This window comes from Vicugna pacos, chromosome 1 (genome assembly GCF_048564905.1).
Source record: "Vicugna pacos chromosome 1, VicPac4, whole genome shotgun sequence".
NCBI classification, from domain to species: domain Eukaryota; kingdom Metazoa; phylum Chordata; class Mammalia; order Artiodactyla; family Camelidae; genus Vicugna; species Vicugna pacos.
This window is the reverse complement of record NC_132987.1, coordinates 83268830-83287888: the sequence shown is the minus strand read 5'-3', so window position 1 is coordinate 83287888 and position 19059 is coordinate 83268830. Positions and strand designations below refer to the sequence as shown.

Genomic DNA, 19059 nt, shown 5'->3' with positions numbered 1-19059 from the left:
TTTAAAATATAAACCTTTAAAAAGTCTTAAAACAGTGCCATGAACAGCTATATGTCCTCCTCCTGGATTTAATAATTTAACATTTTGCCATATTTGGCTTATAAACATACATTTTCTTTTTGCTGATCATTTTCAAGAGAGACATTCTGACACTTCACCCCTAAATATTTTCAGCATGCATCTCCTGGCCACAGGGGTGATCCAACTAGCAAAGGTTCAGTCTTTTTGCTGAGAATCCAAGAGGCCGGTTGTTAAACATTTACCAGCACACTACCTCGATTTAGGTCGCCCTCTCTTTGCCCCTTTGCATTCTGAGGCATTCCTTTTTCAGGACTGCGTTGTAATTAGCCGTTTCCCGTTGGTCCATCCTAGCGCAAACAGCGGGCCATTAATACGTGTTTGAGGCGAGCGGGAAAGAAGATACCCTCTCCCAGGAGCCAGCGGTCCTGGAGGCGGGAGGGGCGGAGCCTCGGGGCGTGGCCCCGCCCACGACGCGGCTTTGGCCCGCCCCGCGCGGCGCCGCGGCTGTCGGCCCGAAGACGTTCGCTCAGCCTCTGGGCCCATCCATGCGCCTTCCCGGCAGAGCCATGGCCAGTAAGTAGCGCGGCAGCTCGAGCTCGGGCCGGAGGGGTGGCTTCAGGCGCGGCGCCGAAGGACGGTCACGCCGGTTCGGCCCCTCGCCTCCGTCCCGTGGCCTTCCCTGACCTGGAGTCCCTGGGGCTGGAGGCCCGAGCGGCGAGGGCGGAGGGCGCGGGCGAGGCAGCCGGGAGGAGGCCGCGGAGCGCAGCCGGGCGCACTCCCGGGGATCCCGGGCTTCCGGGCCGCCCGACGGGGCCGCGGGAGCATCGGGCCTGCGTGCCGGAAGGGCCCTCGCGTTGCTCCCCACTGGGCTCGTGTGACATGCCAGGCAATGACTCCAGATGAGTTCTGGGCCCACCTGTTCCTAATCCACCTGCATGGGAATTCAAATGCAAATAATACACTCTTCCTGTTGTCTTGCCTGTTCCCTATCGCCACTCCCCTACCACCACCCGAAGACTATGCACTGAGTAATTACCATTTTTTCCTAAGTGTGAGAGTCTGCCCTGTGAGATTCTTGGAGATTGTTGTTAGGTTTTAGATTGGTTTTTGAACTTGGGTTTTGCAAAGGCATCCACCCTGATTGTGGTTTGAGACCTGTCATGTGAAAATGAAGCACTTGTTTTCTTTGATTTGGGCTTGTGTGGTAAGAGGACTGGTTAATTTGCTCCACAGTGCACCCCCCCCCCCCACTCATTGGAGAATGCCCTCTTCTCCTGAACAAAAAGCTGGGCAGGTTTTGTCTCCATCAGGACCTTGAGCTTTCAGGTTAGGTATTACATGTTACTTATGCTCCTCCATTCTGGATCAGCCCTAGGGACGAGTTTCTAGCTGTGTTTGTTTCCAGGCCTTTGCCCGGATTCTTTTACATGAGGCAGTGGAGTGCTTTGGACTCAAAGTCTGGAAACCTGGATTATTAGTTTTGGCTCAGCCCATGTCAACAAGTCATTTAATCTCTCTGGACCTCAGTTTCCTCTCCTGTAAAATGAACACCTTCCAAGGTCTAATGAAGTTCCCTGGAGGTGCTAAGGTGTGTGGAAGTGCTGTTTTCCATTTCAGCCTCCTGGAGCACAGGGCAAGTTGGTTGCTGGATGAACCTTCAGGATCTGGGTATAGAAGTCCTTTTACACACCTTCTGAATGTGCTGTGTCTTTCAGGAGAGGGTGATGGACTTGAGAGCTGTGGTTCTTGATGTAGTTTGGGGTGATGTTGATCTGACTCCGTTGAGGAGTGTTTTTAAATTACATAACCTTCCCCCACCTACCCAAAAACAAACAGGGTGCCCGTTCTGTCCGCAGTCCAGATTTTGGCTTGATTGTTGCTGTACCACTTACTTTGTTAACTGGTCTCATACAGCTTTCCCCCTGCAAGCTTCTTTTTCCTCATCTGCAGAGTACTGTTAACACTACCTTACGGATGCTTATATATGTAAAGGACCTGCACATTCCTTACGCTGTTTTTATGTTGGTCCCTTCACTGAAGATAGTCTGTCCTTTTTTTTTCCCCTTGGTAAGTCCTTGATTGTTAGATTACAGTGAATATTAGGGCAGCCAGGGACCTGAAAAGTCATTGTATTTTCATTTTACAGCTGAGGAGCTGAATGACTGGTATCTCATCCTCAGCATCGAGGAACTCCCCAGTGGTGGAATTTCCCTGCCTTGGCCCCTCTGGAGTGGGTGCTTTGCAGAATGTCAGGCAGTCAAGGCTGGTTCAGGACAGCAGCCTTTCTGGGTAGGATGGGGGACAGTGGAGGCCATCGGCACAGCTGTGATGGACTTCGTCTTTCCCTCCCTTTAGAAGCAGAGACAAAGCCCGGTTTCTGAGTTACAGTGGAGACCTTCAGTGGGTCTGTGTGACGTTCTGGTGACAGCTCAGGCTGTCTCTGGGCCCCAGAGTAACCCCAGCCTTTGTTTCCTGTTTGGTTTTCATCCAGATTTGGAAACTATTTGACAAGCTGCATTCAGGGTTAAATTTAGTTCTTCTCAGTATATTTAGGAGAAACTGAGGTATGGAACATCTACATTTTCCTACTTTTAGGGTTAACCCTGAGCCAGACCTTCTTCAAAGGCCAGGGTCTGTCAGTGCTGCCTCTCTGGGGACATTTTTATTGTGACAGGAAACACCCAGAGAACTCACCGATGGTGGGACTTCAGACTTCAGAGCAGAGGTGGGGTGGGGAAGCCAGGGCCGGCCATTACTAATAATTCCTGGAGTTTTGCAGAACTTTGTGGGTTACAACGTGCTTTGGATCCTTTAATGTAGCCTTTTGTCAGACTGTGGGCAAAAACTGTGCGTCAGTCAGCGTCCAGGCAGGACTCAGAAACAAACCACTTGAATAGGAAAAGTTTTATATAAAATATAATTGACCAGTAGAGGTGATTACTAAAAGACCTAAAAAGAGAACTCCGAAGAATACAGGAAAAGCACACGTAGGGTGTGGCCACTACCTCAAGGAGGAGCCCCTGACCTTCTCACGAGGCCGGCAGCAGATCTTGTTGGCAGGGCTGGCTGCATAATTTGTGGTACCGTCTCCAATGACAATGTTCAGATAGCAGGAGAAAGTGCTGTTGGCTTTTCCTTCTGCAGTGTCTTTTCCACCTCTCCTGTGTTTCTTTATTTGTTCCTTAATGTTATGCGCTTTGGGCACGGGAGTATTTATGGGGTGAGTACAGACCCTCACCGGTGCCCAGGGGCCCTGCCCCCGACTGGGCACACGTGCAGCCCACCGGCTGCCAGGCACCCCATTCGCCAGCAGCTGGACTGATGCCCCGTGTCCCCGCCAGTGATGGGGAGTTGAGACAGGCATCTCCCCTTCCCATGGGCCTGCTGCCCCAACTCAGCTCACGGTGGGGTGAGACTTCCAAAGGGGTTTCGCCTTCTGCGCTGGGACGCGCTCAGCACCTGGATTGGGGGAAGACTGGAGGCCTAAGATCAAATAGTGAGGGGCAGCCCCCTATTCAAACCCAGTCTTCTTTCTTCCAGCCACGTTCTCATTTGTAAGGGAGAAGCTGGCCCCGTCGACTTCTGATTCTCGTGCCTGGACTGGGCTCTGCCCCCGGATGTTGCTCTGTCTCAGGGCTCCTCGGCCTCCGTGTCACTGACATTTTGGCTGGATAACTGTTGTGAGGGACGCGTACTGTGGCATGTTTGGCAGTGTCCCTGACCTCTCCCCGTTCGATGCCAGTTGCACCCTACCTGCCATGACCATCAGCATTGTCTCCGGACATCACCTGCCCTCTGTGGAGAAGTGCTACTCTGTCTGATTCAGCATCAGATCTTCTGACAGCTGTTTTCTTTATCCTCATCCTCAGCTTTCCGCTTGGCCCTCATCCAGCTTCACGTTTCTCCCATCAAATCGGATAACCTCACTCGAGCTTGTGGCCTTATCCGGGAGGCAGCAAAGCAAGGAGCCAAGATAGTTTCTCTGCCAGTAAGTATGGGAGCAGCCACCCTTTTCTGGGAACTGTTGTCCCAGCAGAATACTGTCTGCTAGATCTGCGTGTCCTCCTGTTTCCAGGGTCCAGCAAGGTCCTTTGGGGCCCTAGGATTGTTCCTTGTTTGTCTGGAAGATGACCCTAGTGAGGGTCTTTGTGACAGGACGTGCCAGCATGGTTATGGATCTAACTTGACTGGGTTCAGAAACCTGGTAGGTTGAGGGACTTACCTCAGGGCCTCGGATACTTACCTTCTTTCCTTGTTAATTAAGTCTTTGCAGGACCAGGACTATTGATTTTACCACTAAACCGCCAACATTAAAAAAAATTATTGAAAACTGAATATTGTTAGATACATATAGGAAGCCTGTGGTATCTTCCAAAATGTGGTAGCCTGTAGTGAGCCAGTAGGACGCAGCCTCTGTTTCCCAGGTGATTTCTTTTAGAACAGAATCAGCTGAAGATGGTACCACGTTGGTTTGTCAGCAGGTACAGGGTCGGCCCCAGCGGAGGTCCTGCACGTGCCGGGACATGCATCTCCTGGCATCTTCTACTGGCAGAGGCCGCTGGGGTCAGTGGTGGAACTCTTCCAGACCGTCCCCTGCCTCACTCTGCCTTTCCCTCTATGGAGAGGAGGCAGCCCTTTGCAAACTGGGAGAATTTTCACGGCCACCTTGTATTTTAAGCTCCATGCTGTCACAGGTGTGGTCAGTGAGTTGGACTCTTAACAAGGGAGCTCGAGATCTTAATGTTGCTCCAGTCGTGGGATTCACCTGTACATGTACCCTGATCACGGTCTCTTGTTGGTTTAAGGTGCTGGGGGTCGGAGTCTAAAGGCCGGGAGTGAGAGCACTTGAATTCTGCATGTGTCCCCTCTACCTAACATGTGTCTTGTACCAGCTGGCGATCCTTGGCCTTGAGTTTGCTAGCGTAGCGCCTGGTGCGCAGGCATCTCAACAAATGAGACATGAATGAACTAGAGTCGAAATCTAGTAGTTTTGCTTTTCTTTTATCAGAGAGCTGTTGAAGACACACATTCTGGGGAACTGAGAGATTTTGCAGGATCAGGATGATGGTGCTGGAAGGGAGCTTAGAAACAGCCTTTTATACACCAGGAAACGTCTTAACCTCTGTGGCTTTCAGAGCTTCTGCATTTTTTAAAAACACAGGCTTTATTGCTTTACATAGTTACCAGTATAATTTTGAGACGATAGATTCATCCTAACACCCAGAATCCTCTGAGTAAGCCTAGTGGTACTGGGGTCCTGGTGCCCAAGGTTGGGCACGCATAGTTCCCCTAGGATGCGCGGGAGGGGCAGGTCCGGCCTCTGCCGGGTGACCGGGTCTGGGGGATGCTGACCTGTCTCCTCCGGCCCCAGACCATGACTGAGTCCTGTCTATGGCCGCGGTCTCTTTGGCCCCAAGGTGTCAGATGCTGTGTTTCACCTCTTTGAGAGCTGTGTCTTTTTACAACAGAACTTTAAAATGAGTTGGGTGTTACGGTGTTTTTTCCCCCTTTTTCTCTGCCACTGTTATTCCAGGAATGCTTTAATTCTCCATATGGCACAAAATATTTTCCTGAATATGCAGAGAAAATTCCTGGTGACTCCACACAGAAGCTTTCTGAAGTAGCAAAGGAGTGCAGCGTGTTTGTCATTGGAGGTAAATTCCTACCCTCAAGATATAATGGCCTAAGGGTTAAAAACATCTGATAAAGTAGATCTTTATGTCGTAATGTGGAAAGATCTTCAAGATACACTGTTAAGTGGAAAAAGAGCAGGTTTAATATGAAACAAACAGGTACTCCTATACAGATTAATGCTCCACATAAAACAAGATTATATATTTTTCTATGTAATGATGCATGTAAGACATAGTAAATATTGTAGAAAGACACACAACAAACTGATAATGATGATTTCCTGGAGAGGGAGTTGGGAGTGCAGGGGTAGGTGGAGACGTGGAAAGAAAAGCCATTATCTGAATGTCTTTCATTAATACGGTGTTAAGAATATTTTTTTTTCCCATAAAGAGACCACATACATCTAAGGTAGCTTAGAGTATTAACTCTTGGTGGAATAAGTCAGAGAAAGATATACTGTATGCTATCACTTATATGTGGAATCTAAAAAATTGAAAACAAAGGAATGTATGTGACAAACAGACTCATAGATACAGAGAACAAACTAGCATTATCAGTGGGGAGAAGGAAAGGGGAGGGACAAGACAGGGATGGGGATTAGAAGATGCAAAATCTTATGCATAAAGTAAATAAGCAATAAGAATATATTGTACAACATAGAGGAATATGGCGCCATTATTTTGTAATAGCTTTAAATGGAGTACAGTCTATAAAAATTATTGAATCACTATGTTGTACATCTGAAACTAATATAATATGCAAATCAATTATACTTCAGTTTTAAAAAGTAGCTTTATTTATGTGGTTTTGCTTAAATAAAAAATGTTCTATTTAAATAAAAAATCAATACAATAAAATGATTTAATAAAAATATAGCAAGCAATTATTTCTGTATTATGACACAGTAAGAATTAAAAATGAATAAAAGTGGAGAAAAGAAGGCAAAGCAAGAAGAGATAGAACTGCAGGCCCATATTCAGTGATGGAGAGACTGTGTTATATTCCTACTTCAAGGCCTCTTTGGATACACTTATGTGGCAGGACCTGGTGAATTTAAGTTGAGCAACAGCGAATTCTCATGTTGTGCCAATGCTCCGGATTAAGTATTGCTCAAGATCAAATGTGAATTCAGAAACGTTGTTATTTTTGAAACCTGCCTTTGGCATCTGACCTAACTGCATTTCATCTGCACTCTGAAGTTTATCTGTGAAAAATCATATTCCAGAAGAAAAAAAACCACAATTAAGTGGAATATTAGAAGATAATATTCTTTATTGTTGGACCCAAGAAGACAGTAAACTTTATTGAGCTTTCTCGCTATTATCATCACAGTGCTTTACTCAGAATATTTCCTATGCCTGTGTGTTCTGCTCTCAATGAAAGGTTCCATCCCGGAAGAGGATGCCGGGAGATTATATAACACCTGTGCCGTGTTTGGGCCTGATGGAACTTTACTGGTAAAGCACAGAAAGGTAAGTAGAGACGGTGGCAAGTCTCATTGCCTTTGGAGAACTTGCTCTGAAGCCCCCAGTCCCTCTCATCATATTGTATACCCATCAGGCATTTGACTAGTTGGCACAGGTGGCTGTTCTTGGCTGTTATCATTTTGATATAAATTGTAGACTCAGCCTGTTAGTTTCAGGTAAGGAAAAACCTGTAGGGATCTTGATTAGGATGGTACTGAACATACAGTGATCACTTTGGAGAGTTGACATCTTTGCCGTAGTAGTACATGCGTATACATTTAGGATTGTTAAGTCTTCTTGGTAAATTGGTCCTTTTATCATTATGATATGTCTTTTTTTTTTCTTGTAGTACTCTGTCTTGAAGTTTATCTCTGATATTACTGTAGCCACTCTAGGCTTCGTATACTTACTGTTCGTATGATATATCTTTTTCTAATCTTTTATTTTCAGTCTATATGTGTCTTTATATTTAAAATGATTCTCTTGGAGACAGCATATAGCTGGGTCTTGCGGTTTTATTCATTCTGACAATCTCTGCCTTTTAACTGGAGTGGTTACTCTATATTTAATGTAATTACTGATATGGTTGGATTTTAAGCATATAGGCATTTAATTATTTTTTTCCTTTGTTCCTCTTTTCAGCATTCTTTTGGATAGAGTATTAGTTTGCTTTTTTTTTTTTTAATTTGTTGGCTTGGGGATTACAATATGCACACTTACCTTGTTGCAGTCTACTTAGAGTGAAGATTACACTACTTCATGTGAAATTTAAGAAACTTGCAATCATATAGGCCCATTCTTTATGCTATGGTTAGCATACATATTGTATCTATATACATTATACATCCTACAAAACACTAATTTTTAATTTAAGTAGTCATGTGTATTTTAAATTGAGAGAAATATTTTATGTTTACCCAAATATTTACCATTTCAGATATTTTTCTTTTCTTCCTGAAGAGCTTAGTTCTGTCTGTTATTGTTGCATTCAAACAGAAGGACCCTCCTTAGAATTGCTGTAGTGAAGATTTGCTAGCTATGAATTCTTTTAGTTTTTATTTATGGATATATTTTTACTGTGCCTTTATTCTTGAGATACAATTTGATGGAACAGAATTCTGGGTTGACAGTTTTCTTTTTTCCTTGGAAGTTTAAGAGACTTTATTCATTATTCAGTCATCTTCTGGCCTCTCCCCGCTCCCCCACCATAAGCACTGGTAATTTGTATTGTTCTCCCGCATGCAATTTGTGTTTTTCTCTGCCTGCTTGCAAGGTCTTGTTGTGAGCTTTAGTTCTTAGCGTTTTGACTCTTATATTCCTACCTATGATTTTCTTTGTATTTGTCATGCTTTGTGTTTCTTGAGTCTGTAAATTTAAGTGTTTCATTGTATGTAGGAAACTTGGGAGCATTATTTTGTTAAATATTTTTGTGTCCCAGTGACTGCAGTTTTGATACTGTTCACCAAACTAGGTCACTAAGGCTGGTTTTTATTTTTGTTTTTCAACCTTTTTTCTCTGTCTTCTTCAGACTGGACATTTTCCATTGGTCTGTTTTAAGGTTCACCAAGTCTTTCTTCTGTAATCTCCAATCTCCTGTAAACCAAACCAGTGAAATGTTGTAAAATTTCAGCTATTGTACTTTTCATTTCTAAAATTTTCATTTTGTTCTTTTTTGTAGCTTTTATTCTCTACTGATATTTCTTATTGTTTATTCATTAAGAGCATATTTTTCCTTACACTCTTGAGCTTCGTTTCACTAGCTGCCTTAAAGTCTTTGGTAAGTATCACATCTGGGTCTTGTTGGGGTCTGCTCCACTGCTGCCTATTCTTTAGATTTTAGGTCTAGATTTAGATTTCTTTTAGATATTTGTGTGTCTAGTAATTTTGGGTTGTATTTTATTGAGATTCTAGCTGCCGTTACATTCCTCTGAGAAGTGTTTAACTCTTTGTTTTAGCAAGTAGTTAATTCGGGCATACTCAAACACCAAACTCTTTTTCCTTTGTGAAGTGGGCAGCAACTTCAGCTGCTCTGTTCTGTTGTAAAGCTGTGTAGTTCTGCTGGGCTGCTTGGAGCCTGCCCCACATCTTCAGTTCATTGGTTGGCCAGAAGTCTGGACAGATTTGATGTGTGAAATATTAGTTGTTGTTCTTGGGCTTTCTCCCTTTCAGGATTTCCTCCTCTCTTTACAGCTGCCGTGAACTCCATCCTCTGGTTCCTCAGCTAGAGTGATTGTGGGTGGCTGTCACCACCACTCCAAGCAACAGCCGGGGCCTTGTTTCCAACTAAAAGCTGCAGATAAATGGGAAACTCAGCCGGCGCCATCCCTTCTTCCACGTGTTGGCTTCTCTTTTTGTGTGATTTTAATTATTCTCAAGTGCCTTTAAATAGTTTTTTATTTTGTCCAGAGTGCACAGTTATCTGTGAGAAAGCTGGTCTGATAGGAGCCACTCTGCTGTTACTGAAAGAAGACCCAACACTGAGCTGTTAACCCAGCTCTTATGTTTTGAAAACTGCATGCTTTCAGGATTGAGTGTTCCAGTCCATGAATATGAGATACATAGATAGTTATAAAATCTCCATTTATTTAGGCTTTCTTTAATTTCTCTCAAATTTTTAAAATAATTTTTGGGTAAAGTCTTGTATATCATTTGCTAGATTTATTCCTAATTGGTGTTTCTTGATGCCCTTCTAGCCTCTGTTTCTTGCTAGTATATAATACAACTAATTTAAAATATATTGACCTTGTATGTAGTACCCTTGCCAAACTCATTGATTCTAATAATTTACCTGTAGATTTCCATTGACGTTTCTTAGGTACACAGTTATATCATCTGAGAATAATAGTTCACTTTCTTTCTACTCCTTGTACTTTTTATTCCTTTCTTTTGCTTTGTTGCTTTGGGTAGGACCTCTGGTACAGTGTTGAATAGCAGGTGTCCTTACCTTGTCTCTGATCTCAATAGGAGAAGGGTTTTAATATTTCACCATTAAATATGATGTTTCTTTAAGGTTTTTTGCAGATATTCTTTATCAGATTAAGGGGGTTCCCTTCCTTGAAGAGATTTTCTCTTTCGTTTTTTATAAATAAGAATGGATGTAGAACTTTACCAAATTCCCATTATGCACCTCTTATGGTGATCATATGATTTTTCTCCTTTGTTAGTGTGGTAAATTATGTTGTTTGTTTTCTAATGTTAAGTCACATTTGGTTTCGATATAAATCGAATTTGGGAGTGATGTGTTACTTTTTATATGTATTGCTGCATTTGGTTAGTAAAATTTTACCTATTTTTGATCACTCACTCACTCTTCACCTCTCCTGCCAATGTGTCAGTGTGATTCTGATTCTGAGAAGTCTTCATTTAGCTTTTATACCAACTGAAAAAGCAACACATTAATTGTTTTCCATAAGAAACTTAGATGTTGATTTGCACACCACTGAGGAAAGGAGGGGTCATAAAACCTACAGCATCATTTTTTCCAGTTCCCTGTGTTAGAGTTTGTTTTGGTACGATGACGGTCAGCTTGAGGGCTGGGTTATGGGCGGTCCGGGGTGCTGCTTATCCAGTCGGCCCCCCCCACCGCTGGCTGTGGAAGGACATTTGTTGTTACTGCCACCCCCCCTGCTGGAAAGGAGGTAACCAAACCCATTATTTGTGCTGCAGCTTCATCTGTTTGACATTGATGTTCCTGGGAAAATCACATTTCAAGAATCTAAAACACTGAGTCCTGGTGATAGTTTCTCCACATTTGATACTCGTACGTACAAGATAAGTTCACCCCTTTTAGCAGTCCCACTGGAAGAAGATCAGGTGTTCCTTTGCTCTTCTCTTCTGTCCCTCCCCAACTTCTTCATAAAACCTGACTGAAGACCAGAAGTGAGAAGGGCAGCGGATGGCCAGAGATCTAGAAAGGGTGGACTGAATGGAGAACCAAGGGTTTGACATGATTTTGCCCTCCATTTTAGTCATAGCCTTTTATTAGTATGACAGTGTCCAGCCCGTACCTGTTCGGTGGTGGTTGAACACCTCCCATTTAGATAAGAGGTATTCAATTGGAACGAATTTCTCATCTCTGCTCTGCTGACATAAATGACCTCTTCATGAGCTAAAGTCCAAGTAGGAATAAGCTTATGAATTTTCTCCGTCCGCAGGCCCTGTGTGAATGTGTTTCCACCAGTGTTTTGTGCTCATTAGGTCATGGAGGCTTGCTCCTGCTGCCCCGGGCTGCAGGGGTTAACATTTTGTTTGTACCTTTTCTGTTTGGAAAACAGCTTACTGCAGAGTGGGCCTCGGCATCTGCTATGACCTCCGCTTTGCAGAGCTGGCACAAATCTACGCGCAGAGAGGTGAGGCAGCATGACGGTCATGTGGGTGCTGGGAGGTTCGGTTTGGGCTGGTCTTGTGGGTGGAGGGAGCCTTTGGTCAGAAAGCCTGGAGGAGAGGTCTTAATTCTCTCTGCCCCATCTGGCTTCTCAGACTTCTGCTGCGTTTGGGTAATATAGTTTTTCAGAGATTGTAATTTAATACACTACACAGCTAAGACAGGAGCCGTGCTTCTAAACTAAACATCTGCTCTACCTTCAAGCCCTTCTTGCTACTGTGTTTGAAAAGAGTCATTTGGGGCCCAATAGAAATGGCTTATGTGCTCATGGCTTAACCACTCACTGGTCCTAGATGATGGGTGCAGTAGGGATGTAGTCAGTGACATCTGGTCCAGGTAAAGCGTGTCCTGCCATCTTGGAGAAGCACCAAGCCAGAGCAGATCTGGGTTCTGATTCCATCTCTTCCCCTTGATTGGCACAATACTTACGGTAAATTACTTACTCCCTAGAGCAGTGTGGGTCCAGTTTTCTCATAGAAATGGTGTGAGGATTAGGGAGAGAGCTCATAAAGCCCCTTGTATGGTACTCAGCAAATACTAGCTTCCCTCCTAGACTAATGAAGGTGCTCTGTTTCCTGTTCATTTGGCACTTAAAGTGCAGTGGGTGCAAATAACTTACTCTGCTCAGCAAAAGGAGGAGGCACAAGGTCTCTGGTTTGGCAGTCTCAGTTGAGTCTTAAAGATAAGCGATAGAGCACTTGTCCTGCCCCTCACTTCAGTTGAAAAGCATTAAAAACATGGTCCTTGGCTGTTATAGCTGACTGTTTGGTTCTGAGAGGAATCTGAATGCCAGTTTCCCACTTTTTTTAAGAGAAGTCATGTGTTGTGGTTTTGGTCATCAGCACCACTTTGCTTGTGTGTATGTGTTTTGTGTGTCTCTAAGGAATTTAGAGCCATACTTAATGCTGCCGACACTGTCTGACTTGGCTGCATCTTCTCATGCTTGGGAAAGTTTGAGTTTGGTCCTGGCTGGGGAAGGAGCAAAGGGAAGGACTAGTGGTGGTTGGGTGTCCACCTGCATCCACTCTTCTGTGGCCCTTCTCTCCCCAAGGCTGCCAGCTGTTGGTATATCCTGGAGCTTTTAATTTGACCACCGGACCAGCTCACTGGGAGTTGCTTCAGCGAGGCCGGTAAGAAAGCATCTCAAGCACACCTTCAGGCGTTTCAGAGTTTCTTTGTGGAAGTGTTTCCAGTTTGGTGGACGTACCAGCCTTCCCCATATGGAATGCTGCCCCTAACTCAGGATGCCCCAGCATCCCAATGCACTTCAAAAAGATGCATCTTTTCATCTTCCAGTCCAAAAGGAGGGCCTTTGCTGTTGGGCACCTTCTCAGAAGCCACAGGACCACCAGTCTCATGGATTCTGGGGACTGTGATTTTTGCATTTCCAAGAGCATTGCATCGAGTGGACAGTGATTTCGTATTTCTGTGGTCAGATATGGATTGGTGTTTCTGATAGAGTTGCCAGCAACTTTTACAGAGAATTGGAGATCCACAGAATGTATGTGTTCAGAGCCCGAGAAGCCAAGGAAAAGGCAGGGGTTATTTTAGCCTGACAGCCCTAGGGAGAGATTTGTGGTCTTCACTCTGCTGACCCTGTGCTGCTCAGATTGGGTGCTAATCCTGCTCCGTCCTCCACAACCTCCTGCTGGCCTTGGTACACTGCCAGGAAACCCTTCGTAAGTTCTTCTAACCTCTATGTCCCAAGCACCGCACAGGTATACGAGGCTTGTGTCACAATTGCTGTTTCCTCAGTTCCCTGAGGCTGAGGAGTGGGGAAGGGCAGGTCGCAGAGGTGGGTGTAACATGGAAGGGAAAAGGAGTGACTGTGCGAAGTGGGTTGTAAACCATGAAATACTGGTCAGAGATCGCTTTTTTTCATAAAAGGTTTTTAAAACTGAGGTACTATATACTCAGGGAAATGCGTACTGGTTTTAAGTTTACAGGTCAGGGAATTTTTACTTATGTATTCACCTGTGAGCAAGATCAGCGTCTGAAACATTCTTTGTCCCTGGAATATTCCCTTTTGCTCCTTCTCAGTCAGTACTCCTCTCTCGGCCCAGAGGTGGTCCCTCTGCTCACTTCTACAGATGATGGCAATTGGAAGGCATGTGGAAGTGTCTTGCATGGTGGAGGGTGGGGTGGGGTATGTGACGCCATGAGTATTCATGAGTGCTGTCTGTTGAGAGCAAGAAACGCTTGGGAGAGACTGGGACAACCTGGCGTGGATCTGCTGATCGAGCCCAGAGGGCTCCGGGTCAGGTGGCTTGGTGCACCTGGGCTGCCCTCTGAAATTCTTGCCTCATTTGAGATGGTCGGACTGCCGCCACTGGCATGGCAGCGCCCTGCAGCCCTGCAAGGTGTTTGTCCCAGCGAGGCCATTGCCTTTTCTCTGACACCTCGACTGCCTCAACCAGAGAAGCTTTGCTCTTTTACATGTTACAGGCTGGCTCAGGCCAGGGTCTCCCACCTGTGGCAGTATCGACATTTTGGACTAGATAATTCTTTCTCGTGGGGGCTGTCCTGTGTGTTGTAGGGGGTTTCGCAGCAGCCCTGGCCTCTACCCACTAGGTGCCAATAGCAACCCCCTAGTCATGACAGTCGAAAAGGACTCCAGACGTTGGCAAGTGTCCCCTGCTGGGCAGAACTGCCCCAGTGGGGTGCTGGCTTATGCAGTGAGATGTTTTTTGAGGAGATGTTCCGTGGCTTTGGATACTTCTCTCCACATCCAAGCCAGCCTGTCCTGTCCTAGTTGTTGTTTTCCTGTCCTACTTTTTTAAAGTAGGATCTGTTCACTTAGGATAGAAAAATGTCACAGATCTATGTAATGTACGATTTACCTTTTTTCTGTCCGTTGACTACAGTGCTGTTGACAATCAAGTGTATGTGGCCACAGCATCTCCTGCCCGGGATGACAAAGCGTCCTATGTCGCCTGGGGACACAGTACCGTTGTGACTCCTTGGTGAGTTGGCTAAGCAGGGGCAGGCTCAGCAGGAGCTCGAGAGAGATGGCAGTTGGGCAGGTGGGTTGTCTGATTCCTGACTGGCCCTGCCCCTCCCTCCACCCCCAGACCCCACATGCCTGCCTGGTCTCTTCCTCTCTCTGTGAGAGAAGATTCCACTCTAAAACCGTGGAGAGAGAGAGAGTCCTGCTCTCCTGGCTGAATGCTTGGTCTTAGCCCTCTTCTGAGTTTCTATGCCTTTTGTTGTCAATCAAACTTGGAAACAACGCGGCAGTAACAGGTGGGTGGTTTTAGTAAAAGAGGCTCCCCAAATCTTTGCTTTTGGTTAAAATTTAGACTGAGTCACTGGTTCCAGGACAGGAATGAGTTACAGGGTGAGAATTTTGCTCCCTGTATAATGATTAGTGGAGAGTGGAGGATGGATTGAATTAGGGGAGCTGTGAGCTCGTCCTCTGTGAGAAAGTAAAGCATTTTATTACTTAGTGAATCCAGCATGGAGGTCTGCCCAGTTACATACACAATCCTATGTTAATACAGACACATCTTACTGGCTTCTGTACAGTTTACACAGCACTTTCACACACATTATCTCAATTTGAACTCTCCGGGACTTATCTTTATTAAACTCAGTTTATAGATGGTAGACTTGACGGTCACAGGATAAAGTGGCTAGAACTAGTGTTTGGATCCAGGACTTGAATTCAGAACTTCCATGTATTCCATACTGCTTGTTGTATGTCTGTATGATTACGGACACACACACAGGTAGGTATCGCTACAGTTTCAGGATAAATATGCCAGTGACAAGGCTGTGATGGCTTAAGTATCACGGTGGGGTTCCTGAAGGTTCCTCGTCTGACCTTATAGGACCCACAGATCAAAGCGTGTTAGGGGAAAGGCCTTGGAAGCTATGACCAGGGAGAGACTCCCAGTGATCCTCTTTTGCATTAGGACTTGGGGGACATTGAAAGACTGGAAGCACTGACTTGGCTTGAAAATTTTCTCAAACTTGATTCAGGTTCCTCTGCCCAGATGTTAGTGATTGGCTTCCTGACTGTTGGGGCAGCTCTCCTCCCCGCTAGTTCTCCTGATGAACTCTGTTACTGATCAAGCTGACTGCTTCTGACAAAGTAGTTGTGTAAGATTTACCTTTATATCACTTTCAGAATTCCCCGATAGGTTTGTGGGCCCTCTGGCTTATGTTAGTGTTGGCATAGGTGCCTGGGGTTAACATAGAGATCTTTGGATGCCAGGGCACGTGGGCGAAGAAATAAAAGAGACTAGAAAAGGATTCAGTTAAATGGCATTAATGACAGTGTTAGTAGCTCATTGTGCCAAAAATCTGTGACCATCTGTTAAATGGAAACAGTTTTTGTCAGATTGTTTGTTATCTCAGATTGCTTTGTTTTGTGCTTTGGAGAAATTTTATTTCACAGATGTTTTTGAAGCCCTGTTTTGGGCCAAGAGACTCAGCACTGGAAATAGCTTTCCAGATTAGCCTTTCCCCCAGTTTATGGAGCATTGCTGTTTCCAAGTGTGTGGTTCCTGCCAGGGTTTGGTTCCACCACTCTACCCAGGCCCCATAAGTTGAAACCTTTCCCTCAAAAACCGAAAACCATGAGCCTAGGAATCCAGGGATGATCCGAGCAGATCTGGGCCTTGCCCAGGCCTCACCCCACTGTCCCCAGGTGGGATGTCCCAGGAAGGGAGGCATTTATCTCTGTTCTCAAAATGGACTCCTTACTTCTGGACAGTGCACCCTTTTCTTTAACGGTTAAAGCAGATGTACAATGTCTGTTTGATAGGCTGCACGATGGGCTGCTCTAGTTAGCATAAAGTTTATGGTAAATGATGTATAAGCCAGAATGACTTCCCCATACCTCAGTATGTGAACATTTCTTCCATCAATCTTAGAGTAACTACCATTCCCTAGCAGTATGCAGTTTACAAAACATACTCTATAATTTTCTCACTAAGTCCACACAGAGCTTTTATTTCCACTGTATAGATTAGGAATGGAGATTCCAGATGACTTGCTGCAAGGCCACACAGCTACTTAAATCGTAGAACAGGAATTTATGCCCGTACCTTCTTGTTGTAAAACTCAGATTCCTTCCCCTATGACCTGTGAGGTGGGGAGGAGAAACAGAGAGATCTTGAATACCAGGAGACATCAGTGGATCCACTCATCCTCGCCTGAATCTTTTTCAGGGGGGAGGTCCTCGCCCAAGCTGGCACTGAAGAAACGATTGTGTATTCAGACATAGGTAAGATTGCTCTGGCACAGCTTAGGTCCCTGGGGTCCCCATAGCTTTGAGGCCAGATTCTAAAGCCGTGAAACCTGTCACCTGGAGGGGCTCCTTTATGCCCCACCCCCTCACTTACCCTTGGTTCTCTGGCCAAGCCCTGGGTTTTCTTGGGTTGGTGTGAAATGACCCCAGGGGCAGCGCCAGGCTGTCTGTGCCTCTAGACCAGGCCTGTAAGGTACTTGCTGAGGCTCTGGTTGTTTTTATACTGTTTGGGGAGGAAATTCCTGTTGGTCAATAAGGAATTACATTCTTATTAATAGTGCACTTTCCTGTTTTTGCAGACCTGAAGAAGTTGGCTGAAATACGCCAGCAAATCCCCATTTTTAGCCAGAAGCGATCAGACCTCTATGCAGTGGAAGCAAAAAAGCCCTAATGTTTGTTCTCAATGTGCCATGAAACAGAAGATATGTTTCTGCAACATTATCAACTCCCTGCCGAATTCTTTTAATGGAGATTCTTTTCTTTCTTTTTTTTAAATTTCAGCCTTTTCTCTTCCTGGGAAGGGAGTCTGAGATGATAGAGCTGATGGAGCATCAACTGATGCTGATACTCTCCACACCACAGTGAACAGTCACAAAGGACTCGGCTGGCACTGAAGGGCAGGAGAAGGGATGGCTGTAAACCTTCTGTACTTGAGGTGCCTCAAAGCAGTTAGTAAAGTATCAGATCTTGGTATCCTGGTGGTTCTTGGTATCCTGGTGGTTAATCACCTGATACATTGCTGGAGTTGGAATCATTATGTAGAAAACTTGGTCTGGTGCTACTCTTCTTTGAGCAGCACCTAAGCATTACGTTTTGGTCTGTGAGTAGCTGTGGGAAGCAAGGTGATGTTTGTTAGAGGAGATAGTAGCCCCACCCTTCCTAGCAGCCTCTGGGCTCTTCAAATTCAAGAAGGAGCTAATGATTCAGAGCCCCCTGGTCTTAGGGGAAACACTGTTTCAGCCATAAGCCCCCTGGGAGAATGGCTGTGGCATAATTTGGTCAAGGCCAGTGAAGTGTGAGTCTCTGCCAGAGATTTTCTCAAGATAAGTGTCTGAAAGTCTTTCTTCTTGCTTTCTCCCTGGTAACACTTTTAGCTTCGTAAAGGCCAGTTTTTAGCCTAATGGTTCTCAGAGTCCTTTTACACAATTAAAAATTAATTCCATTGAGCTTTTGTTTATGTATGTTATAGCTAGTGGTGAACTGGTAAATGTTTAACAACCAGCTGTCGGAGAAAAAGTCGATTTTGTGGTAGCATTTGCCAATTTCCACGGCGTACTTACTACCAAACTCAAGTGATCAATGTAACACCTCAACACAGAGCTGGGAATAGGTGCGCAGTCAGCACTTGTGTGCTGGTAGAGTTCTGCTCTAGCACACTGCTGTTTACATCTGTATGGATATTTACCATATTGGAAAATAAGACAGAATTTTAAAAGAATACACGAACACACACTCTATTAGCTATAAGGATGATGACATTATCACGTGCGATTTGACCTTTGAGAAACAGCACAGTGTACTCAGGAGGGTTCAAGTGAAAAGGGCGAATGATTTTAAGTGTACAGCTTGGCAGAATTTAACACATGTATACATCCATGACGCCATTCCACTTATTATTCATGATTTTAGAGGAAAAGCTTTCACCTTTACACCATTATGATGTTAGCTATGGGTTTGTCATAAATTATGTTGAAGTATGTTCCCTCTATACCAACTTTGGTGAGTTTTAATCATGAATGGATGTTGAATCTTGTCAAATGGTTTTTCCATTATCTATTGAGATGATCGTGTGATTTTTATTCCTTTTGTTAATGTGGTGTATCACATTGATTAATTTGCAGATATTGGACCATCCTTGCATCCCTGGAATAAATCCTACTTAAATCACTGTGTATGATCCTTTTTATATATTGTTGAATTTGGTTTGCTGATACTTTGTAGGGGATTTTTGCATCTATTTTCATCAGAGACACTGGCCTGTAATTTTCTTTTTTGTAGTGTCTTGGTCTCGTTTTGGTATCATGGTGATTGATGCTGGCCTTATGAATTTGGGGGAGTGCTCCCTCCTCTTTTTTGAAATAGTTTGAGGACAGGTATTAGCTCTTCTTTATATTTTGGTGGCTTTCCGCTGTGAAGCTGTCTGGTCCTGGACTTTTGTTTGCTGGGAGTTTTAAAATTACTAATTTAATTTCACTGCTAATGATTGGCCTGTTCAGAGTGTCAATTTCTTCTTGATTCAGTCTTGAAAGATTGTTTCTAGAATTTTTTCTAGGTTGTCCCATTTGTTGGCATATCATTCT

General features: G+C 44.6%; 1 protein-coding gene across 4 annotated transcripts; it reads left to right on the top strand.

The window, feature by feature from the left end:
• The first annotated feature begins 476 nt into the window (after window positions 1-476).
• NIT2 (nitrilase family member 2) lies at window positions 477-18647 on the top strand. 4 transcript variants are annotated; one of them, XR_012075407.1, is made up of 11 exons: window positions 477-594; window positions 3891-4009; window positions 5555-5675; window positions 7039-7127; window positions 10788-10881; window positions 11396-11470; window positions 12557-12635; window positions 14370-14468; window positions 15487-15606; window positions 16680-16735; window positions 17059-17227. XR_012075407.1 is itself a non-coding variant. In XM_006208046.4 (10 exons), exons 1-10 carry the CDS (start codon window positions 567-569, stop codon window positions 17148-17150), a joined length of 852 nt encoding a protein of 283 aa, XP_006208108.1. In that variant the 5' UTR covers window positions 477-566; the 3' UTR covers window positions 17151-17227. The 4 variants fall into 4 exon arrangements, 2 of the variants coding, with proteins under 2 accessions (XP_006208108.1, XP_072822729.1); XM_006208046.4 differs by lacking the exon at window positions 15487-15606; XR_012075410.1 differs by lacking the exons at window positions 15487-15606; window positions 16680-16735; window positions 17059-17227 and adding an exon at window positions 17261-18647 and having other exon boundaries at window positions 14370-14528.
• Window positions 18648-19059: the final 412 nt, after the last annotated feature.